Source organism: Bombina bombina, chromosome 2 (assembly GCF_027579735.1).
Source record: "Bombina bombina isolate aBomBom1 chromosome 2, aBomBom1.pri, whole genome shotgun sequence".
NCBI lineage: Eukaryota > Metazoa > Chordata > Amphibia > Anura > Bombinatoridae > Bombina > Bombina bombina.
In genome coordinates this window covers 223,602,416-223,629,147 of record NC_069500.1, presented here as the reverse complement: position 1 = coordinate 223,629,147, position 26,732 = coordinate 223,602,416, and the positions used below count along the sequence as shown (strand labels likewise).

Genomic DNA, 26,732 nt, shown 5'->3' with positions numbered 1-26,732 from the left:
TAATTGAGTGTACATGCGGTCTACAATATATTGGACAAACATCAAGACCCTTAAAAGATAGAATAAGGGAACATATACCGTTGATAGAAAAACTCAATATGGATACTGCTTTGTACAAACACTTCTCAGCCAAAAATAAAGGGAACATTAAAGATCTAAAATTTATGGGTATCCAAAAGGTCAGTAAGAACTGGAGAGGCGGTATTCATGAAAAAAAGCATTTGACAACAGAATCAAAATGGAAATTTCTGTTAGACTACTTACATCCAAAAGGACACAACAATAAAGAAGACCTAATCCATCTACTATAGTATTATGCCACTTTAACAGTCCAATCCCGCTTACATGTTTAATCTTACTAGTATCCTGGGTCACTTGACTATTTGACAGACACCTATAGTCCTTTTGTATTCTATTCAGCTCGATCCTTCATATCTTCTCTTTCTTTCTCACTATTTATTGATGAGATCCTATATTATCCGATATTTCCCTCCCATTTCATCATGGTCACCACCAGACTGTCCATTCAGACAATTTGACACTTCTATACTAGCTAATCCTTTCGAATCCCCTCATCTAGTTCCAATAGATAGGTGGGTGTCCACCTTCCCCCTTTGACAATGGGCTGTTCCTTTAGTTATATTTATAATTCAACATTTCCTTATAGGTCTCCTAGCCAGTTAAGAGTTATCCTAGTCTCTTCAAGTATGCCCACCTGTAAGTATGGTGAAGATATCACATCAATCTCTCTAATTAGGACATATACCTTTTCTAATTTCCCACTTGGGCGTTTTGCCTCTACATGTGTTAACGATATTGCATACCACAATACCATTATCCAAAGTCCTAATATCACTCCTTTATATCACGAAAGTAGGTGTCACTCTAATTTTTTATAATTTTTATTATTTGTCTGTTTTTCTAATTACATACCTGCCATACCATGATGTTTACTCCATATAAATCTAGACGTACATAATCCATTTGGGGACACATATGTTATATTTAATCAAGCCCATATTCTGTTTTTATATATATATATATATATATATATATATATATATATATATATATATATATTTATATATATAATTTATTTTTTATTTTTTTTCTTGGCTAAAGTTCTGTTTATTTTCATAATTCATTTGTTCAGATTCTTTATTATATATTGTCACTGATCTATATGATTTGCAATCTGATGAGCTATTGGTCAAAGTACACTGTCGACATAATATATATCCCATCTTTTGACTTTGTGTATATATACACATTGCCTTTATGGTCTACATGTAATTTTAGAAGGAGTACCTTGGAACCCATTACTTCCGATATAGTAGAATCCGGAAGTGATGTCACCACTACATTTTGACAACTTAACACAGAATCTCCACCAATTGAATATGTATAATAGACATCTGTACAGACATGTTATCCGTCCCACTTGATATACAATATATATTAGACTCAGAGCCTATCTGCCAAAATACAAACAATACCGGTATTAACATCAAATTCCGGTGTTGCCGAAACTGGAAGTGACATCATGTTCGCACTTCCGGTTTTGCCGAAACCGGAAATGGTCTGATCACAAAAATATTAAATATACTAATTATAAGATTGTGTACAATTATAGGAATAGACCAACATGAGCTATAAATTATGAAGCCACTAAATCACTATGATACATATCTCTCTATATAGAAGTGTTCCTTTTTGTATGTCACTGCTTCACACTTCCGGAGTGATGTCACTACCACAAAAAAACTAGATGTAATACCGGTTTAATTTTTAAAGCAACTGACATAATTCTCAATTTTTAATTTTCAACTCTTAGTTCTACTCTCGGTATCATTATGCACAGCTTTAGATAAGTATTCTGATTGATTGTATAAATATAATTTTAATTCTAAATTTTTACCCATGATGCACTTACCAGGAAGTGGGCGGTCCAAAATGGATGTTTTGGCACCCAAACAAATCATAATTGCTTACCCTATATAAGGCCACTACTGCCACACATATTTATTGTCTTGAAAAAGGCCTTGCATGGGCCTATATGCGTCGGCAGTTGGTAAGCATATTTTTAATACTTCTAACTTATTTTGTACGTTCTACATTATGTTTTTTTCAATTTTATATAGGACATTCAGAACCATAAATAGAAGGACACAGAGCACGACTAGGATCCTATTGGAGGAACGCTGTTGACAATTTGGCTTTTTTCTTTTTTGTGTTAACACACATTTTCCCTACAATTTTATTTTTATTTTTGTTTTTCACTCATAGTTCACTATTTTTATATCTAATTTTTATATTTTCCATTTTTCAATTTCTTCACTTAACTACACCACCACTATTTGGATTGATTGACTAATTTATTTGACACTTGGACACATCGATTTGACTTTTGGACACTTTCACTACCATCACTTGGACACATTTTTTAGACATTATTGATCCATGACCGGTATATTAATCAAGCTATCTGATTCTCTATTGAATGGCTTTTAATCATGGTTCAACCGCTATTTTTGATTGTTTTGTTTATATTGTAATAAATTAAATTTTACTACATTCAGTACATCATATGTATATTTAGTACCACACATCAAGTTTAGATATATATATTCCCTCGAAAACCTCAGCCTTTTTAGGCGCTTTGTACATCCAACTATCAAAGACTTCTTTTATAGTCGAGTTATGCACCGCCTGGTAAAATTCATGTTCTGTTGGAATATTTGTCAATGAGCTTGTGCTCTAAACTGTCCAATCACTGTACAGAACACTGCAGACTCAGGCTAAAGAAAATAGAGGCACTAATGTTAATGCTGATTAGATGACCTTTTTTATTTTTTGTAGTTGTCAATTTTGATTAACCAGATGCTATTATCAAAAAATATGGAATTTCACAAATACACAGCATTCTAAAATGTGTAGTAATGTTAAGCTATTAAGTTCACATAAAATGTAATAGTTGCCAGATTTGTTTGAAGAAAAAATAAGTCACATGTTGAAAAGGAAAAAATATTTTTGAAAAAGGAAATATGACTTTTAATGTTTAATATATGTTTAACATTTATATTAAATTTAAAATCTTTTTTAAAAATGAGTCCCTTTATTACCAAAGTTTAAATGTTTAAGTATTAGAACGTAGGGAAACATGCCAAAGAAATTACATTTTTACTTTTTAACTGTATTAGTAAAGCTAACAATCTATTTATAAAAAAAAATCATGAGAAAACTCTTGTGATTACTGGGTATTAAAGGGTCAATTTATCAAAGGCTTTGCAAGCCTTTTGGCCCCATACAACTTTAGGTTCTCACAAATAGCGCTCGTGTGCAATGTTTAATTCCGCCAGGGGAATTCAGCCCTCCACAGGCGAGCTGCGGCTGATATGGGCACGTTTGTGATTTTATAGCTGATAATATTGATTGTTTTAAATAACGTAATTGGCCAATCCAAAATGGGACGATTACATATGAAATAAATTGTCATTTAGAACTGTTTATACTGGAAAGTAATCCTTGATTGATTGATTGATTTATTTATTTATATATATTTTTCTACTTTTCTAGTTTATATTGGTATCAACATCCAACAGAAGAAGAGCTAAGAACGCTTGCAGGAAAACAACAACTTAAAGGAAAGAACAAAAAAGACAGGTAAACTTTTGATAATAGCCATACAGATATTTTTAAAGGGAAAGTAAAACTTAAAACATGTTATATAGTTCTGCCTCTTAAGATTTTTTTTTTTTTTCCTCAAAAGCGTGTCACGACCACACTCTAATCACAGCGAGCCCGATCACGGCATTAAACTAAATCTAGTGCACTCCCACTGCTTTACCCAGCGCCCTACATTTAATTCAATGCCGCGATTGGGCACTCTGTGATTGCACAACGCAAACATGAGGCACTTTTGAGAGGGAAAAAAATCACAAGGAACGGGAAGGTAAATATATGTTTGGATGGGGGAAATCTCTCAAATCTCTTTAGATTTTGAAGGTGTCACTTGGTTAAGTTACATTGATATTGTTAATATTGTTTTAGGCTTGAAGAAGACCGTCTGATAAAAAGTGACTCCAATACTATATACGTATGTGTGTGATAGATGTGCATTAAAAAAAACAAAACTTTTAAATCCCAATAAAATATAATAGAATTTCAGAGCCCAGAACTATATTTTGAATCTTTATTAATTAAATTAAAATGTCCTTCAAACAATATTTATCATAAGTTGCAAAAGAAATAATCCTGCATGGAAAATGTCTACTTGTGTAATTCTTTTATTATTGAAACATTTTGTTGTAGTAAAATGTTTTATTCTGTATAAAAAAAAATACATTGTGTGAATAATATATACAATTTTTTTGTTTTGTAGAAAATATAATGGACATATCGAGAATAAGCCTCTGACTATTCCAAAGGATATTGATCTGCATTTAGAAACAAAAACTGTAACTGAATCTGACACTTTAGGTAATGTTTATCTAACAATGTTTTAGGAAGAAGAATCCACAATTGAAGTGATATTAACTATATAAATGTTATTCTTCTCCTATAGCACTTCACTACTTCCCAGAGTATCAGTGGTTAGTGGACTTCACTGTTGCAGCTACTGTGGTCTACCTAGTAACAGAAGCCTACTACAGCATTGTGCTCCCGTCTCAGGAGATGAATATCAGCATTGTGTGGTGCATGCTTGTTTTGGCTTTTGCTATGTATCCTTTTCATGGGAATTATATTTCAGGTTAAAGTTTATTACAACATGTGGAATATTGAACTGAGAAACAAATCGCCTTTTGATGTCAAACTTTAAAACCTAAGAAAGATTCTAGAGCATAATTCTGCATCCCTAACCATCTTCACTTGTAAAGTAAAATTACTAAGGTGATATAATTGACAAGTTTAGTCTTTCAGAAATTGCAACGGTTAGAGTACTATTAGTGCCTATTATAATATCTGTTATTTAATAACATCATCAATATCTATTATTTGTAATGCATCAACATATTCCACAGCAGCCTACATTCTGCTTTGTGATGACCTAGTTTTTAATCATAGTCCAAATTATTTTGTAGTTCTTCAGCTATTCTCTTCAGTTGTGTCACCCCGTAGCTAGCAAAGAAAGAAAGCAGTAGGAGAAATCTTTGTCCAGCTTTGGAACAATGTAAATGTGTAACTGAACACTGCTGGCCACCAGCGAACAAAACTACCACACCACACATGAGCAAAGCCAAGCTTTAGTGTGTTTGGATTGAAGGAAAGAAAAATGGTTCTTCATGTTTAATGCATGTATTCTATACTACCTTCTCTCACTTGCAGTTTTCACCAACCCTAGCAACACGAGACGGAATGGTCTTGCAAAATAGCTATAACACACAAGGCGGTAAGCTTAAAACATGTACTTTATATATTACTAGGGCAGTTTGACTAAGCACTCCTGCACTGCTCAGCTTTTTAAAGGGACATTAAAATAATTATTTGATATATGCATCAGAAAATTAGGGCTGCATTACTAAAGGCCTACATACAAAATAAATATTTTGAAAGCCAGATGTACTCCAGGCTCTCCTGGAGCAGTGGCAAAAGTAAAATATTTAAATTGCCGAAAAGCAGTCAAAATAATTATTGAGAGTGCTTTGCAAAGTGTTTTTACAATGCACAACTAAACATACATGTGTAATCATATTTTCCGTTTAATTTCGCTTTAAAAGGAAAAAAATGCCTAAAAGTAGCATTTTGTTGCTTATTTACTTTGCAACCTCCACAAAAGGTGCAGGAGTCAGCCAATATTTTAAGGTTTTAACTGAATAATCATGTATATGAAATGCAAACCACATTGCACTTAGAATTTTATTTTTTTAAATGCTGTTTGCATATTATCATATAATACCTTCTCTACCCTGTTGTAAATATTGCTCGTTTTTTTTAAAGTTTTCTAGCTACTAAAAATCTATATTATATAGTTATAGAATTTCTAGCATTTTTTTGTTATTGCTCCATTTAAAATAGAGCATTTTTTTTTATTTACCTATGAAAACTATATATGAGTGTAGATACGTTACATTTAAATGGACATTAAACACTAAATACGTTCTAGATAAAATGATGCATTCAAAGAAAAGATTAGTCTGATAATCACATGTAGATGTATTTTTAAAGTTTTAGTAGCTGTTTAAATATGGACATAAGTGTAAACTTTTAGTGTTTATAAAACTATGGGAGCTGCGATGTTGTAGCTTAGGTTACCTTCTGTGCTGTGGCCAATTAAAGACGTTTATAAATAGGTTACTAGAGCGTGGAGCCAATGGCTGTGTGGAATATAACCATGTTCTGCACTTAAATTTCTTATAGGAACTGAAAAGCTTACAATTTCAGAATGAAATTATAGGAAAAGGGGGAAAAATAAATAATGAAATTATATTTGAAGTCACTGGAGGATTCAAATGCTGCCACTCATGTAATATATGTACTAGTGGTAAAACCTAAATGATGCACATAATTGAGTTATCTGTTCACATAGAGGTTTACTATGACACGTGACTAGTGTAATACAAGGTAGGTATAATGAATAAGAAGTTTGTGAGAGCAGATCAATAGGCTGTAAGAAGAAATTGCAACTAAAACTGTATCTGTAGTAGAATTCCTCTTTATGTGTCCCACAATGTAATTGGATTTGAATGTTTTGAGACCTGTTGCTTATATTTTATTTACATATTGTTTTTTTTCATCTCTTATGCTTAATTACTTGTGTATTATTATATACAAATATGGTTAAATGGATAGGAAAGTCAAAATTAAGCTTGCATGATTCAGATAGATTAGTGGGAGCTAGCTGCTGATTGGCGCCTGCACACCAGGCTGTGATTGGTTAACTAGACCTGTTCATCTAGCTGCCAGTAGTCCAATGCTGTTCCTTCAGCAAAGGATAGTAATATAATTAAGCAATTTTGATAATTGATGTAAATTGAAAAGTTGTTTAAAATTGTGTGTTCTATCCAAGTCATTAAAGAACATTTTGAGTTTCCTGTCCCTTTTAAACATAATCCCCATGTATCACCACTAAATGTAGCCTAAAAATAAGTATGATGCCAATACTTTTGTTTTGATGAATAGATTTTCTCAGCATATTTGTGTTTTTTTGTTTGTTTTTTTGTAATACTTAAATCTTTAAACAGGAATTTGAGCTTTTAAAATAAAGGTTTTTCCATAACTTTATTTTTTCATAGTAAAGTGTTGTTCTCATTAACAACACATTACTTCAAAGTTCAAGATGGCGGAGAAAGATCAGTTTGTGTTACATTTGGATTTTTTTTCTTTGTCAAAGCAATGGCCATCCTTATTGTGACAGAAAACTACTTAGAATTTGGACTTGAGACTGGTAAGAATTTCTAACTTGATAAAAATAGTAAGTTAGTAAAATAATTCTATAAACATTCTATGAAACCGTGTATATGCTTTTTTGTTATTTTCCATTACAATTAGTTAATTCTATTTCATATTTAGTGTTACTACATAATTGGATAGACTGAGAAGTTGCGAGACAGGTTTAAAAGAACTGCATTCTACTCACCTCTGGGCTGGATACATGTGTTTTATCCAAGCTACTAAATAGGATTTTTAGACAAAGGTTATTTCTAGAGAGGTGAATTTGGAGGTTTTGTAAACCTCCAAATGTGGAAGAACATGGCCCTTCATGCCGCTGGGATATTTTCATTACCAAATTAATTCTTGTGCAACAGCAACATGCTAAAATCTGGATTTGCACAGATTTTAGTGTGTTGCTTTTGCCCAACCGCCTTCTGCATTCGAAGGTTGACGAAACCTTCGAATGCACAACTCCTAGTTACTTCCTTTGCTTAAATAAAAATTATGAACTTACTGAAAACCTGGGGGGGGGGGTTGTTATACAAATCTGGTTACTTAATGGACCAGTAAACTACTTTTTTGCAACACAGTTTAAATTAAATATATAAATGCATATGTATATCATTTTAATAAATATAAGAGCAACATTAAACTTGCTTAAAATTCTTGCCGATCATGCAGACTGCCAAGCTCAAGACAGGTTCCTTAAAATCCAGACACAACATATTTTTTAATAAAGCCAATTGCAGCTCCTAAATTAATAAGTCTTTTGCATTATTAATGTTATGCAGGCTCTCCCCAACGCATCAGAATTTCTCACTATCATGGCCACATACTTATTTAACACCAGTCTGCTCTAACGTCAGAATAGAGCGCCGGGTTTCGGAGTTGTGCTACTGAAGTGCACTGACTTTACAACGAAATACATAGAGCAGTTCATGTTCTACAAATTCTTTTGGCTTTTCAGGTTATAGAGTACCGGAAGTAAGTCTAGATTTCTGATTCTTCTCTTCTTTACAGTAATGTTTTAGCCCCGCCATTCTTGTATTTTGCATCAGAGTTGAAGCTCTCATTGCATTTTATTAAGCATGGCTGCTGTGTGTCGTAACCAGGGTTTGGGAGTTGTGCTACGGGCAGCTGAATAATTTATTTGAAAACAATCTGCTGTAACCTGTAATGAAGTTAGCAGCAGAACTTAGGTGGTGGCAATGTACATTGCGGAGTCCATGTGCGCATGCTTTGTTGCCAATGACATCAGGGGTGATGGACGGCATTTTTGCTCAATGCCATGCGTTTTCACGAGCGTGGCGCCCAGGTAGCCCTTTGTAATAGTAGAGGAAAAAGGGAGGGTGCAATGGCACTACTGTGGATATTGAGGGTTGGGCTGGTAATCGTATTAGTTTGGCATTATTGATAATCGTGCTTGCCCGTCGGTGCTGTTTACCAAATTATTTACAGACTGTACAACCAAAGAAGGTTGTAAAAAAAGGGCACACTTAAATAGCACTCACATCCTCATATATTAAATCAAATATGTATGGCGTGATATGTGTGTGTAAAGAAATGACACGTTAAAAATTAAACCAGGAGGAGATTTAAAGGTTATCTGATAATACATTTTTACCTTACTTTGTCTGGTTATTCAGACGTGCTACATAATACAACTACTAGTTGCCTAGGGTTTTTAAGTGTGCCCAATTTTTAATCTATACTATTAAAGTTTAATTTTTAATGTGTCATTTCTTTACACACACATATCACGCCATACATATTTGATTTAATATATGAGGATGTGAGTGCTATTTAAGTGTACCCTTTTTTTACAACCTTCTTTGGTTGTACAGTCTGTAAATAATTTGGTACACAGCACCGACGGGCAAGCACGATTATCAATAAGGCCAAACTAATACGATTACCAGCCCAATCCTCAATATCCACAGTAGTGCCATCGCACCCTCCCTTTTTCCTCTAAAATTGTAATTAGCCTAGCAATAGGTTTCTGCGATAGAGCACACTTAGCATAAAAGTTACAATGGCGAACAATTACCAGACAGATAGAATTAACAGACAACAAAAGAGACTGAATGATCTGAATGAAGTATTCAACCTGGAAAATGAGACACCCAGTAATGACAAAAACCTCATGGAAAATACATTGAGATATCCACAAATTGTTTTTCAAACAAGACAAGGTATGGTGGAACAAAGATTTTTTTCTACAAATACATTGAACGTAAATTAATTCCACGTGATCTAAGGATTCAATTATTCCCAGCCTATGAGTTCAAGAAACCAGAACATAGTAAAGAATGGGAAGAAACCGTATCGGAATGCTCCTTTAAATTAATGAAAATTCTAATTAAAAATGATGCCGCACAACATGATAGGTTAGAAACTGAAATTGAAGATCTGTCAGTTAAATTAAAAACATTTGAAAACCTACCAGAATTTGAGGCTAGATATAAAAAATATTAAGTGGAATTAGATAAATATGAGGCCGAAATTAAACAAACAAAACAATCAAAACTGAACAGGGATATTGCTGACTTTAAAAACAATAAAGTCTACAAGTGGGGCAATAAATTTAAACAAAATTCCAACAGACAATCAAGAACACACATTATAGATAGTGATGCCTCAGAATTAGAGGATATTGAATCTGATACCACAGATACAGAAAGTACAGCACCCAGCACCTCTACTCATCGCTTAACTAGACAACAAAGCCAAAAACGCAATGATTTTTTAGAAGAGGGTATCTCAGAACAGGAAGAACCACCAGGAGAGGAGGCAGAAACAAATCCAAAACCTATAAAAACAAAAGACAAATCGAAGCAGGAATCCAAAAGATGGAAACCATACAAGAGACCACCAAGTCCATTTTCCAAAATGAGACTGACTTAATGCAAATAATAAATCTATCAAATAAGATTCTATCTGTTGAACACCAAGCAGTCTTAAACTAAGGTCTCTCCTTCTGCCCCAATGGGTCTCTAGACAAATTTGAGATAACAAAAGATATACAACTGTATCTGAGGAAAATCCTTTTAAAAAAACAATTCATGAGAAATAATGATCTTACATGTGAAATTGAAGGTATAAACACTGATTGGTCAGATGAAGAAAGAATAACAATTCAGACCATGCAGGGCTTACTACAGGAGAATGAACCGAACACTGACACAAACTTTAGGTAAATAAATCAAAATACACACCTAAATTTAATATTTCAAGACATGTGGAGATTTTCAATGAAATTGTAACACAAGAAATTGCTAAATTACATATTCATACCACACAATGTAATCTAACAAAACCTGAGATCAAAGCGTTACATGAGATGCAAAAATGGGACGATGTACTCATCAAAAATTCAGATAAATGTGGCAATTTGGTAATCTGGCCACAAGAAATGTACCTACGAGAGGTACACAAACCACTACGTAATAAAGATTGTTATTCAAAATTATTATTTGACCCCACTAATAACTAGCATGCAAGTTACAACAACATAATAGCAAATGCCATGAAAGATCAAATCATTACACCAAAAGAGAATAAATTCTTGACTGTACGCGACCCCAAAATTGCCACATTCTACGCCATACCTAAGGTGCACAAAAATCCAACAATGCCACCGGGACGCCCCATTGTCTCGGGGATTGAAAATCTCACTGAAAAGGCGAGTCAGTATGTGGACATCCTTTGTAAAAGACACAATGGAAGTCCTACATAGTCTTGAAAACATCCAACTAACCGACAACACCATACTGGTAACTGCAGACATTGAAGCATTATATACGAGCATTGACCACCAATTGGGTCTGAAAGCAGTACAACACTTCCTAAACTGTTCTTCAAATGAAGAAAAAGCCCATGATATTTTCATTATGAAATTACTCAAATTTATTTTATACCACAACTATTTCTTATTCGACCAACAATTTTACTTGCAAATCAGAGGTACTGCAATGGGTACATCATGTGCACCATCCTATGCAAATCTTTTCTTAGGTTGGTGGGAGCAACAAACAGTATTTTCTGACACCAACGCACTTTACACTAACCATATACCATTATGGTTGAGGTACATAGACGACGTGTTCTTCCTATGGGAAGGACCGTCTGATGTACTATTGGAGTTTCTGACTAGACTGAATCAAAATGATTTGAACATTAAACTAACATATGAATTTAACAGCCATGAAGTGACATATTTGGACTTGAAAATATCTAAAGTAGAATCTGGAGCAATAGTAACCGATTTGTTCTGCAAAAAAACAGCAACAAACAACTTACTCCACGCTACAAGTGGACATGCACCAAATACTATTCAAGCACTACCAATAGGATCTGCTTCAAAAAAAGCACAAAAATAAACATCAAAATACCAGACTGATCCTCACATACTCACCTCAAACACATAAAGTGATTAACATCCTGAATAAACACATACACATTCTCCAAGCTGATCCAAAATTGAGTATTGGTGACAAAATCCAAATAGGATACAGGCGGGCAAAAAATCTGACACCTTAAGTCCTAGTCACTTTGTGAGGAAGAAAAGCAAATATGCTTGGGAAATTTTAAATGCAGAAATTGCTCCATCTGCAAACATGTTACCTGTAAAATCTATACAGGACAGATTCGGCCAGAAACATACAATTCGGTCTCACATTAATTGTAACACCACAAATATTATCTATGCCATTACATGCAGCTGTAACAAGTATTATATTGGAATGTCCTCAAGGAAACTCCGTACCAGGATGCTTGAACACCTGAGTAATGTAAGAAATGCAGCCAAGGATGTAGCAGATCACAAAAACATCACAAGTGTAGCATCCCATTTCCTTAAACATCATAAAAGACAAACCTCAGCACTTAATTTTCATGGGGTAGAAAAAGTCTCTAGGAATTAGAGGAGGTAATTTGGAAGACACTCTACTAAAAAGAGAAAGCTGCTGGATTTATCTTATGAACTCACTGTTTCCAGCAGGCTTAAATGAAAATAACAATTTCTTTACCTACCGCTAAGTGGTCTAACACAATAATTTGACTAATGTATTTTTACCTTAAACACACAGGAACCAAAGTATAAGATCGAATCTACAAGCATCTCATAAGATTAACTCTTAAGATTATACTCAAAGTAATCATATTCTACTCATAAAGAAAAAAATTATTTCAAAAGTTGTCAACAAAATTAAAGTGCACAAAAACTATCACAAATATAACCTGAAGGAAAAATCAGGTTTAACACCTCTAATTTATTCATAATATGCACAGTTTTATTCACGATTAATTTATTAATTTAATTCACATTATTTAATATGTTTAGAATCACATTAAAGTCACAAATAAGTGTCACAGATCACAACTCCAAGACTTGGATTTAATCTTGGCATGTCACTTCAAGATTTAAATATTATCCAACACAGTTGAGCATCATAATTACTTACAGTTCACATTTATTTATAACACTTTTATCAAATCTCTTTTTTTTTTTTTTTTAATATATCTAATACTTCACAAGTACCCCCCCTTTTTTATTTTTTAAAAAATAAGCAGAATTATATCATACGATTATAGCTTAAGATATATATATATATATATATATATATATATATATATATATATATATATATATATATATATATATATATATATATATATATATATATAATCAATCTGTAAAGATTCGAAGCATTTCGTTCCCATTATAAAATTTAGTTAAGTAGTCATCAGCAAGATCAAATGTAATGAGTAATTCCCCGTTATGTTTATCATCATAAGAACGTTAAGAAAACATTAGACATTCAAAATGTAAGGGCTTTATTGTTAAGTGCAATACAAATTGTTGATTGTTGATTACAAATTGTTAAGTGCAATACAAATTGTTGATTATAAAGTGATGGATTCAAATTAATCCTATGATCAAACATACCCGAGAAATACAATTTGTCTAATAATGGAAGATTTCCATATCTCTTTTTATGTCACTATTGAGAAACGGAAACATCTTGACAATTCAAAATACATCAGATCAAACTCAGGATCTGATTCGCCATCTAAACCCTTAAGGCGTGGACTGCAAACGTACAAAAGACCGCGGAAACCTTAGAAAAAGCCGGTATACCCGGCGAAACATGTCAGGAGCAGGGGGAATTGGGACCCCTCAGTTTTAAATCTAGTCATACTAGTTAGTTGTTAAATAATATATATCTGAGCTGACTATCATTTATTCTCAGATTTAATCAGATAGATAATCTCACCGAGAGGTATTCAAGCACTTCACATTTGAGACTCATGTCATGTGTTTGATAAATATCTGCTCTGTAATCTTAAGAGACCACTATAGCAAATACTCTTTGCCACAAACTCGATTGACTGTGTATTCATAGAATAATAGTAAGCAAAGGTATCTCTTGCAAACAAACAGTACCGTCAAACACTAAGGAGTACTATACTGTAAGTCTATCCGTATATTGGGCTGTCACTCACCACATTTTTTAAAAACACAGAGCCGCAAGTTCAAACGTAATTAATTCTGCTGTATAAGTGTCGAGTAGTATCAGGCTGCCGTCATAAACACTCAGCATAAATCTCTGTATGTATGTAAACCAATGACGAAAATAATGATATACCTTCTTTGACCGCAATTCAAAGCAACCTCACGGAAATTAAGATATCAAGTTACTATATCACATATACATCACAAGTTAAAACGCTCTGCTAACAAACACTATAGGACAAATACGATATTTCTGTATATTCAAACTCATTATTTATTATTAGGATGCTACTGAATTTAAATGTTCTGTTGCACTAATGTTATTGTGCTATTCTGAATATACCAAATATATAATATAATTCAACAAGCTATTTGTTTGTACATTAGCAGTTTTCCATACCTTGGCATAACAAAAAAAGCATTTACTATAAATACCAGCAAGCCACAATTTTTCTACTAACTATCGGTACGCAATAATCTAAAAGCTGTGCTTTCTAAACAGCACCGAGTTTTACACATCAACTTGACACAAGTAAACTGATAATTTGTTGCTAACATGCTACTTTAAAGGTAAAAACATCGGAAAGCAGGAATATTATCCTTGTATCTGCAGCATACAGTAACACATTATCTTCGGTGTAACAAGCTGCATTCTAACCGGACCATATAGTTATAAATAATGATATTATAATATTATAACAATGGCAGCATTTTTAGCTATTATTAACGATTAAGCAACTTATCCAATAAGATACTTTGTTACCATTGCATTCATACTCAACATTTAAGAAAGTTCCGCTTCTTATATATTAATATGTTAACATAATAATATCACAAATTTCAATTGAGTGTTTACTCTCTGTATGCCGAAGACTACTCTCATATCAATACCAATCCTGTTATATTACCGCAAACATACTCTTTGGTATTTCTACTTTTCAACTGTATGACACCCACACTAAAGAATAATTGCACAAGCAATACAAGATTATTTAAGATAGATATCAGATTATAGATTATTTCAATACTATAATTAATATTTGATTTATAATCTATCAAGTGATTTCAGTAACCAATCTCTACTACCCAGAATTGTTTTCAATTCATATATTACTAAGTGAACAATAAACTGAAGTATAAATTATCACACAGTCACAAGGATTGTATTAAATGGTTCTTAAGATATCACAGAACCTAGTTTAGAACGTAGCTTTTAAGACACTATACCTACAAGTGCATATGGTGGGGTACACAACCCAACTATCAAATCTAGCTAAATTAATCAAGTAGTTCCTTAACGAGTACTCTATATATTTTGGTTGCACTGATTACACCACCAGTACATTCCTCAGGAGGAGAATGAAAGGTTATCTGATAAGATATTTTTACCTTACTTTGTCTGGTTATTCAAAGACGTGCTACATAATACAACTACTAGTTGCCTAGGGTTTTTAAGTGTGCCCAATTTTTAATCTATACTATTAAAGTTTAATTTTTAATGTGTCATTTCTTTACACACACATATCACGCCATACATATTTGATTTAATATATGAGGATGTGAGTGCTATTTAAGTGTACCCTTTTTTTACAACCTTCTTTGGTTGTACAGTCTGTAAGCCCTTATAATTAGAAATGCAATTAATGTTTTTAAACAAAAGTAAGAAAATGTATTAATAGATATATTGATATGTTATTGAACTTAAAAATGTTTTATTAGTGCAATAACATTTTCTGGTTTTACTGTCCCTTTAATTATCTGGCACCAGTCATCACGTTTACCCATTCCTTGCTTGTTTTTATTAGTATATACCTGACTAAATTAATCAGTGACTGTAACGTCTGTGCTCATGGCAGTCTACAACAGTACTTACAAGAGTATATAGGCATATGGCTTGCTTAAATAACTTGTGAATATATCGACTTGAAAGCTGGATATCCAGTTATTCATAGGGCTGAATTATCAAGCTCCGAATGAAGCTTGATGCCCCTGTTTCCGCCCGAACCTTCAGACTCGCTGGAAACATCAGTTATGAAGCAGCGGTCTAAAGACCGCTGCTCCATAACTTGTCCTCCTCTGAGGCTGCGGACATCAATCCTCCCGATCCTATACGATCGGGCTGATTGACACCCCATGCTAGCAGGGGGCGGCATTGCACAAGCAGTTCACAAGAACTGCTTGTGCAATTATAAATGCTGACAGCGTATGCTGTCAGCATTTATTGATGTGCGGTGGACATGATATGCTACATTGTATCATGTCCGCTCGCACTTTCATAAATCGGCCCCATAGACTTCCTTTGGCAGACTGAACATTTCAAGAAAAATAGCTTTGTTTTTAGATTTTGCATGTCCCCCTTCAAGATTCTTTCCTACAATCTTAGGGACTTCGCTTCTTGAGCTGTGTAACAGGATTTAGAGTATTCATGTGTGCCTAGTCAGTAACCAGTGGGAAGATCTTGTCAATGTTTCTCTTTTTAAGGTGAAAGTTTCTTAAAGGAATAGAAAGGTCAAAATTGAAATGCTCATGGGTTAATTTAAATTTCAAGTAGAAGCATTTTTCCAAAATGCTTTCATTAGCAAAAATATTTCTAGTAAGTTTTTTTCAGCAACATACACACACACACACACACACACACACACACACACACACGAGGGACCTGCACCAGTATTCAAACAGCATGCCATCTCAGAGAGTCGGCAGTGGTTTGTATGACACAAATTAAGTCTCTGCATGCATAATAAACTCCTCCACTAACTCTGAGCTTGAATACTGGTGCACAAGCCTCACAGCATATTTGTGTATGCAACTGAATAACAATAACTTGTACTAGAAGCATTTCTGCTAATTGAAGTATATTGCATAAATGTTAAGCAAGTTTCTAATTTACTTCTATTATCAAATTTTATTCATTCTCTTGGTATCTTTATTTGAAATGCAAGAATGTAAGTTTAGATGCAGGCCAATTTTTAGTGAACAAACTGGGTTGTTCTTGCTGATTGGTGGATAAATTCACTCACAAATAAACAAGTGCTATCCATGGTCTGAACTAAAAATTGGCTGACTCCTTAGCTTTTTTAAATAAAGCTAGCAAGAGAATGAAGAAAATTATAATAGGAGTAAATTAGAAAGTTTCCTAAAATTGCATGCTCTATCTGAATCACGAAAGAAAAAAATTGGGTTCAGTGTCCCTTTAAGTCTAAATATCCGAGCCCTAGAACCTGGCAAGTTTGACTGCAGGAGAACTAAAAAAGTATTTTTTTTATTTTTTTTTTATGGCAATCTATCTAGATCATTACAAATTTCTCAAGTTGCAGTTGAACATATTAGTATATGTGGGTTGTCACCTTGGGGAAGCAATTATTACAAGCATTTGTACCAAGGTCCTGACAGCTCTCCTGTTAAAATCAGGTGACAGGGCTGTTTGTGACACATTACATTGACGACAACAACACTGTCAAAACCTCAACAGTAGAGCTGGAAGCTTAAGGCAATTGGTGTCTCAGACATTAACTTAGTATTTTAGTCATTACAAAGTAGCATCAAACAACAGGGTCAAATTCATGCAAAGTTTTGGCCAGAATATTTCTTTTAGAGTTATAGATTTCTAGTAGCAGATCTCGACAACATGCATATTTCTTGAGGAAGGGGTTGCACGATTGGCCTGGGTTTGTAGGCTCCTGGTTTGGATGAAAGAATTTCTTTCATCAGCTAGTGTTTGACAAGGTGCAGGTACTCTAAAGGTTTTCTGCTGTGAAACAAAACTTCCATCTTCACACATGCTAGTTTTTTATTTGTTGAGCAGTTTGGCATCCGCTCAGGGGAAGTGGCCTCCTATAAAGTTCTCCCTTCAATTAAATCTTTTTGTAGATCAATGCAGTGTGTATCAATTAATATGAAGGCAATAAAGATACGGAAAGGGACTCTTGGTATGTAGAGCAAAATAATGTGCTGATGGCATATAGCAACTGTCAGAGGGATGTTCTCTGCAGGATTACAACAAGTATTATATGATGGACTAAAATTCCGATTATCCTAATTCTTTGAAGGTATAATCTAGATTTTATTAAAGACACAGAGACGAGTATTTTGCATATCTTTCTTTACTACTCATATGCAGCCTTTCAAAGTAAAACATAACATACATTGAAAAAACAATAAGAAGCTAACATTAGATAATTATTTAAATAATTATCTAACCAAGTTAAAAATGCTTTTAATCAATATAAGCTTCATTCCTCCCAGAGCAATTGGATATATTATTCTCAGTGCAGAATTAAAAGAGATATATATATATTAAGCAGCAATGTCTTGAGGAAGATATTAAATTGGCCAATCGTTTTAGAGGTCATTATGGTAGTTCAGCCAAATATTTGGCCAGAATTACCAAAAATAACAAAAGCAGAAATTACATTCCGGCTATTAAGTTTGCACACCAGAGATATACAGACAAAAACAATATCAGGAAAGTTTTTTTTTGAATATTTTCAAGAACTATATAACACCCAACCGATAGACAATTCTAATAAAGATTTTTTTTGGAATAAGATTACCATCCCTCAACTTTCCCTCTCAGATGTAGAAATCTTGAATTCACCTATTACTAAGGAAGAAATATTGTTAACAATAAAAAATGCAAAATTGAACAAAGCTGCAGGGCCAGATGGGATCCCGGTAGAATTGTATAAAATACTTATGGAAGAGATAAGTAACTTATTAGTGGCTATGTTTAACAATTATTATATTACTTCTTCCCCTATATCAAATCTCTTCTCAGCAGCTAATATAACCCTTATCCATAAAAAAGGTAAAGACCCTGAGTACACAGCTTCATATAGACCTATATCTGTCTTAAATTCAGATTATAAAATCCTCTTATCTATCATAGCTAATAGAATGAACAAATTTTTGCATAAAATAATCCATATGGATCAAACGGGCTTTATCAACGGACGTACTGTAACCTCTAACTTACGGAAAGTTGAAATACTGTTAGATTTTTTTTGGAATCAAAATCTGACTCCAAAAAATGATAAGCTTGATAAGGATCTAGCTATATTTTCTATAGACGCCAAGAAGGCATTTGATTCCATATCATGGGATCACCTGCTACATTCTTTAGAAAGTTTTGGTATTAAAGGTCATTGCTTAGATTTCATAGCCAAGATCTATAAAAATCCATACTCGGCACTTTTGATAAATGGCAATCTTTCCAATAAAATCGTGTTAGGGCGAGGCACCCGACAAGGCTGCCCTTTGTCGCCTTTATTGTTTAATATTGCAATAGAGCCTCTAGCAATTTGGCTCCGTTCAGAACTAGTAGGGATGAGTGTGGGCACAATGGCGTTCAAAATCTCTCTCTCTATGCTGACGATTTGCTAATCTTTTTAGAGGATTCGATAAAGTCCATTCCAAAAATTCTTTATTTACTTTCAACTTTCAGTTCATTTGCAGGGTATAAGATAAATCTTCAAAAAAGTGAACGTTTATGGATAAAAAAACATAAGGGAAGCTGTACTGATCACCCTTTTAAAAACACAGACAATATCAAATATTTGGGTATTATATTACATAGGAATCCCAAGATGTGGTATAATTTAATTTTTAAACCGGTTTTTGAGAAAGCCATTTCAGATCTTAAAAATTGGTTGTCATTTCCCCTTCCTCTTTCGGCTCGAGTTAACCTAGTTTTCCACGGATACTTTAATTACTGCAAAATCTTCCATTATTCATTCCCAACCAGGAAATTCAAAAATTCTATACTGCATGTTCACAATTTTTATGGAAAGAACGAAAGCCTCGTATCTCAATTGCTAAACTTTGCCAAAAAAAGAGAAATGGTGGACTGGCTTTGCCGGATATTAAACTTTACAACTTGATGACTTTAACCAAAATAGCTATAGGTTGGTTGATCAGTTCAAACAAAATTTTGTCTGCAGAGATAGTTTATTTATAGCCCCCTTCTATTTAAAAGCAATTTTGCATTGTTCAATAAAAAAACTCCCATCAAACATTTGTAATCTTATATCCTTTAAGAATATAATCATAGCATGGCAAAAATTTGTAGTATAGGTGATGTAGATTTTAGATTCTCAGCGTATTTACCAATTCAAGGCAACCCAGAATTTACTCCAGGAATTAATGAGCAAATATATTGTATATGGGCTCAAAAGGGCCTTAAGTATATGTACCAACTTATTAGTTCTTCAGGACAGATACTCTTTTAACGATCTAATGGATTCATTTGATTTACCAAAACATAGTCTATTTGCATATTTTCAAACCCGGCACTTTATTAACTCGCAAGATTGGGATAGTTGTATTGATTTGCGATGGTCAGACATTAATGAGTGTATTAAAAAAGCTGTTGCAGGCAAATTTACAATCTCTCTTTTATACAATATAATGCTTGCAAAACAGGGCCAAATTTCTTCCCAAAATTTGGTCTCTTTCTGGTGTCAACATTTCCCTCGATTTGAATTAATTAATATCTCTTATAGTTTTTCTGCACTGGAGAAATTGAATGTGTCAATTGCATGGAAAGAATCACAGATTAAACTATTACACAATTCATATCTAACTCCCCTCAAAATGTCTAAATTCTCTTCTTCAATACAACAATGGTGTCCAAAATGTCACCTATCAAATGCGGATATTCTACATATGGTTTTCTATTGCCCCAAAATAAACCAACTGTGGGGCAAAGTTAACCACTGGTATAATCGGCAGTTCCATGACTGTTTTAAAATACAAGCCTATCATATAATCTTTTTGATACATCCGAACCTAATTAAGGTTAAACCTAAAAATATCAGGATATTAAATACAATAATTATGGTAATTAGAATTCTGATATTGAAAAAATGGAAAGACAGATTTCCTCCCAGATTCTCTCACTTTCGTAACATGTTGCTCCAACAACTTGTGTTTGAATCACATAATACAATTTTACAATTTAAAGATAGGGCCGAGGTATTTGTTAGGAATCGGAGTTCGATAATTAATTTATACTCACTTTCTATACAGAAGCGAATATTAGCTCCCCTGGGCTCTACCGATACTTATAGAAACTTTTTTGCCCACTCAGTATGACAGTTAGCTTCGGAAATTTATTTTAACTTCCATATATTGAGAGGTGGAGTGGTGAAGAGAGAGGTACCGGGGTTTCCTTCTTTTCCTTCCCCCCTTCTTCCATTTTTTTTTTTTTTTTTTTTTTTTCTTTCTCTTTCCCCTCTCCCCTACTCTTGTTTTTTGTCTCATGTGGTTTTTGTTATTTATTGTTAAGTGTTTGTTATTTCATTAGAAAATCTTTCCAACAAGCGCATCTTTTCTCTAGGGCTATAATCTAGGTATCTATTAAGTTAAGTATCAGTATCATCAGGAATTTAGACATTAATTTTATTTTACAATTGGGCTAAGAAAAAAAAAAGTTGTTTTCAAATTATCTTGATACAGGATGTATTTTTGTAAGATGTAGAGAGGTATAATCTATATTCAATATATATATCTGTACGTTACTAATTCTTTATATTTGTAGAGATATGAATGTCAAGAAATTGTGTGGCCTAAAATGTAACCTTGAGTTGGGTCATGAAAGGTTTCTTTGCATCCTATTGTAATGACTTATGTTAGTTATAGTTTCAAAAAGAAATTTTAAAGCTAAATATGTGGTTAGAAAAAGCATACCTTGTACTCTTCTGGGTTTTTTTATGTTTAAATCATGTGTCAATGTAATAATTTTGCCCAAATTATGTTGTTGTACATTGTTGGATAATAATAAATAAATATATATATAAAAAAAAAGCTAACATGAGAGCTACTTATAACAAACAAGAAAAAAGCAGCCAATCAGAGAAGGGATTTGACTATAAACTGACCTATATACTGTCAAACCTCCTCTTTCTTAACTGATGCTCACAAAGAACACAATATTAATAACCATAAAAAGTCCAAAACAGCACAGAATTATAAAAGCCAACAAATTGAAGAACTGATTGAAGAATTTCTTAGAACTGATGAAACTGATTGAAGAAATTAAAGAAGTCCAGGCTCCTTTTGACTAAAGGTGGTCCTCTTGAAACGAAGGTTTAAATCCAGATATTGGGAAAGGATTGCATTCAGATGGAAACTGTTAAAGACAAAAAATTATTAATACTATATATGTCAAGAATAGGGAAGGATATAACAACATATCTGAGGTGGGAAAATACTCGTCTCTGTGTCTTTAATAAAATCTAGATTATACCTTCAAATAATTAGGATAATCAGAATTTTATTACAAGACCAGAGACTCCTATTTTGCAAGTTTAAAGCATATTAGCAAAATTAAATTGAGAGGCGTGTTGAATGGGTCTGAAATAGAATTGCTTAAAAATGGAATCCGAAGATCAATCTGCCGCACTCAAAATTTGTTGAAGAGGGGCAGATTTTAGAAAGGCCTTCGAGGCAGCAGAACCTCTAACAGAATGAGCTGTAAAAGAGATATCGATACCAGCTTCTTTCATGACCCATTTAACCCATCTCGCAATGGAAGTAGAAGTGATAGGAGCATGAGGAGGAGCAAAAGAAATCAAAAGTTGATTGACAGAGGGTTTTCTGACAGAGGGAAGGTTCAGAAGGAAGATAAGGATAGAAAATGGAGGTAGAAAGAGTCTTAGTACTACGGGAGAGAAAAAAGGTAACTCCTTCAGGGGAGAAACGTTTAGAATTCCAATCTAAAGCCTTAACATCAGAAACTCTTCTAAAAGATATTAAGCAGAGAAGGGTAGCAAGCTTGGCAGAAAGTTGTTTTAGGGATAAAGAAACATTATCAGACCAGGATTTAAAAAGGGAAAAAATTAAATCTACGTCCCAGAAAAATTCATATTTAGGAACCGGAGGACGTTTTAATCTGATAGCTTTGAGCACCCTACAAATTAAAGGATGTTTGCCTACAGAAAAGTTATTAATTAAATTATGTTGTGCAGAAATTGCTGAACGATGAACATTAATAGTTCTGTAAGCAAGACCTGAATCAAAAAGATGAGATAGGTAATTGATCATTTCTGTTAAATCTGAAGAAAAGGGATCCAAGTTTCTCCGCAAGCACCAGCTAGACCATTTAGACCATGCTGCGAAGTAGCATCTATGGGTTCCTGGGGCCCAGGAATCCTGGATGAGAGACTTAGCTCCTTCCGAAAGACCTCAGAGAGACCAGGGTCCCCTGAAATCGTCCATGCCACTAGGAGAAGAGAACCTTGGAGAACTAGGCTGTGACAATTGCCCTCCGGATTCGTGAGGAGATATGGGGCAGGGGAGGAAACAGAATCGGGAGATTGATGGACATCTCCAAGAGAGAGGGGTACCACGATTGAGTCGGCCAAAGGGGGTCACAATCGTTAAATAAAGAAGATCCCTGCGGACGGTTTAAATTGTCCTCGGAATTATCGAGAAGGAGGAAAAGCGTAAGCTCTCTGAAGAGGCCATGGATGGAGAAAAGCATCTATGGCCGCTGCTTCCGGATCTGGACGCCAGCTGAAATACGGACAAATTTGAAAATTGGTCCTGGATGCAAAAAGTTCCAAACAAAAGGGACCCCTGAGAGATTGGAGAGAGAGAAAAATGCTCCTGTCCAACTTCCAGTCGCTGAAATCAGTCAAATGACGAGATCCCCAATCCGCCGCTGAATTTGATTGTCCTGGAATATATTCTGCTTTGATAGAAATATTCCTGTCCAAACAAAGATGAATGAACTCTTTGGTTATATTGGACAAATCTCTGGATTTGGTGCCTCCCAAACGATTGAGATACTGCACCGCCGAGATGTTGTCCATACGCAGGAGAATAGAGACTGGAGAAGAAAACTTGGCAAAACTTTTGACTGCAAATGAGCCAGCCAATAACTCTAAACAATTGATATGAAAGCGTTTCTCTTCCAGAGTCCATTTGCCACCTGTGATGGAGGGACCACAACGAGCTCCCCAGCCTGAAAGACTGCCGTCGGATTCGATAATGAAATCTGGAGTCTTGCCAAAAATGGCTTGACCATTCCAGGCTTCTAAATGAGAGAGCCACCAGAAAAGTTCGTCTTTGGCTTCTGAAGAAAGAGGAATCAAATGAGAGTAAGAAAAACCTTTTCTCAAATGAAGAATTTTTAATCTTTGGAGTTTGCGATAATGTAATGGAGCGGAGAATATAGCCTGAATAGAGGATGAAAGTAACCCTACTATCCTGGCTATAGTCCTGATAGGAACTGAATCTTTGGATAAAGTTTTCAAAATTCCTTTCTTGATGATCTTCAACTTGTCTGAAGGAAGACTCAAGGTAGAGAGGACTGTATCTATCTGGAATCCTAGGAAAATCAAAGTTTTGGTAGGGAGAAGAATTGACTTCTGTTTGTTCACAATAAAGCCTAGAGATTCCAATAAGGAAATTGTTGAAGAAAGGTGATTCCGAAGAGGGAGAAAATCCTGATCCATAATTAAAAGGTCGTCCAAATATATTATTAGACGAACACCCCAAAGTCTTAGCCAAGCTACCACGGGTTTTAATAACTTGGTGAAAATCCAAGGAGCGGAGGACAGACCAAAAGGAAGGCAGGTAAAATTCCAAAATTGGTCTTTCCAACCGAAGGTCAGATATTTCCAATGATTTTTGGGCGCTTAGTACAGTTAAATAAGGAAGGCAGGTAAAATTCCAAAATTGGTCTTTCCAACCGAAGGTCAGATATTTCCAAAGATCTTGGGCGATTGGTACACCTACGAACTAACCAATCGTTTTCTCTCAAACATTCTCTTAAAAAATGAATACCCTCCATCTTGAAATGATGGTAAGCAACATAGGCGTTTAGGGATTTTAAGTTTATGACTGGTCTGAATTGATTGTTTTTCTTTTTGACCAGAAATAAGTTGCTTAAATAGGTATTGTGAGGATAAAGAGCTGGTAAAATTGCTCTTTTGGAAAAGAGGGTTGAGATTTCGTTTTGAACCAGAAGTTTGTCGCTTTTGGAAAAATGAATAGGTTGAGGAAGTTTTATTTGAACAGGTTGAGAAACAAATTCTATGTGAATCCCAGATACCGCTTGAAGAATCCAAGGGTCTGAGGTAATTGAAACCCAATTTTGGGCAAACAGTGCGATTCTGCCACCAATTCTGTCTGGGGAAAAAAGAGCATGGGGAGGAAATAATGTATTTACCTGGAGCTTGTCTTGGTCTTGTTCTGCCCCTGAAACTTCTTTGATTCCAAGGGCGTCCTCTTGATGGGAAAAAGGAAGAAGTTGAGGGTTCTTGGAAGTTCCTCTGATATTGTGACTGGAATTGGGGAGGATAATTGGATCGATGTGCTTGGAAGTAATGAGACCTGGATATGAATGCTTGACGGCCGGGAAAGCGGCCTCTGCCTCTCCCGGCCCTGTCGGAGAAATACTGAGTTGGATAAAAAAAATCCTTAAACAAGGTTTTTACCTTATTCAGGTTAGAAAAGGTGTTGACATATTGATTCAAATCCTTTAGAAGAGTCTCCAAAAAGAAGACCATTGTTATCTGAGGCAATGCTATTAGAGGCAAAGTCACATATTTTTGGGTCGATCTTACGGAGAATAATGCGTCGTCTCTCTAGAGACATGGCTGAATTGGTATTACCCACAAAGCAAAGGAGTCTTTGGACCCATTCTGGTACCACAAAGGGATCTAACGGAGAATTTTCAGCAACTCCAAGTTCAGATAGTTCAAGCAATTTAGTTAAGGGACCCACAGTGTCAAGAAGTTTATCTTGACAGATCTTCCACGATCTGTCAATACCCTTTTTTAATTTATACCCCAGGGCTCCAATAAATTTTAAAACTTTGGGGTCAACTTCAGGAGTGAGGGCAGCATTTTTGGGGAGAAGGGGGCGAGGGCATTCTGCTCTCATTTTATTTCTAGCTTGTTTCTTTAGGGGTTTGCAAAGCTGAAAATCAATAAATCTAGCTACATCAATTGATGGACACCATTACGATGAACGGGGATGATGTAACTCATCTGGATTAAATCTCGGGTTACCAAGACAATCCATAAATTAATTTTCCTCTTCCGCATTAATTTTTTTTAAAAACGTAGACATTTTCTTGTGTTTTTTGGCAGCTGGAGAATAATTAGAATTATCAAATTAATCTGAATTAATATCAGTGTAATTATCTTCATCTGAAGAGTTAGAATTAGAGGAAGGAATTTTATCAACAGATTTGACTTTAGATTTTTATTTTGACATTAAAATAGAATCCCCCATTTGGGTACGATTGGGGTGCAGGGTCCATTTAACAGCTGTTTTAGTTCCTTTGCTGTGAGGAAAATAAACTGACGAGACTTAACAATTAACTTCTTGCTTGCTTGAACAGCAATAGATGGATTCTTTCTTTTTAAAGACTTTTTTGAATCCTTAATGCCCATTAAAGTGGTCATTTTATTGAACAATTTATTCATGGAAGAATCAATCATAATTTGCACCTTTAGGAGTTTGACATAACAATTATTAGATATTAAAAAAAATTAAATATGAATTATATAAATTAAAATAATTCAAATCCAGCTGAATAATAAATAAATAATTTGTTATAGTAAATTATATAAATACCAATAAAATCGTTTGGTAAAAACAAGTACACAAAATATATTTACCACAAGAAACTTATTAAATAAATTTCTTATTTAAACAAATATTACTGCAAAATAACTGTTGATTTTTTGGCCACAAGATGGCAACGGAGGCAAGTTCTGAGGAGAAAATAGCAACCGCAAAGAAACAGTGTTGCTATCTGACACCGTAGCTGAACTGAGGCGTCTCTCCCACACGTCAGACAAAGAGGGCAGGAATAGAGCCTCAGGACAGCCCA

The 26,732-nt window shown here is 34.3% G+C and overlaps 1 protein-coding gene across 1 annotated transcript in view; it reads left to right on the top strand.

The window, feature by feature from the left end:
* Positions 1-26,732, top strand: part of TMEM161B (transmembrane protein 161B) — a 304,648-nt gene that overhangs the window by 24,174 nt on the left and 253,742 nt on the right. The window contains exons 4-7 of the mRNA XM_053701478.1: positions 3,577-3,663; positions 4,382-4,479; positions 4,565-4,721; positions 7,233-7,384. Coding sequence (XP_053557453.1) covers positions 3,577-3,663; positions 4,382-4,479; positions 4,565-4,721; positions 7,233-7,384 — 494 coding nt within the window. The remainder of the gene's footprint in view (positions 1-3,576; positions 3,664-4,381; positions 4,480-4,564; positions 4,722-7,232; positions 7,385-26,732) is intronic.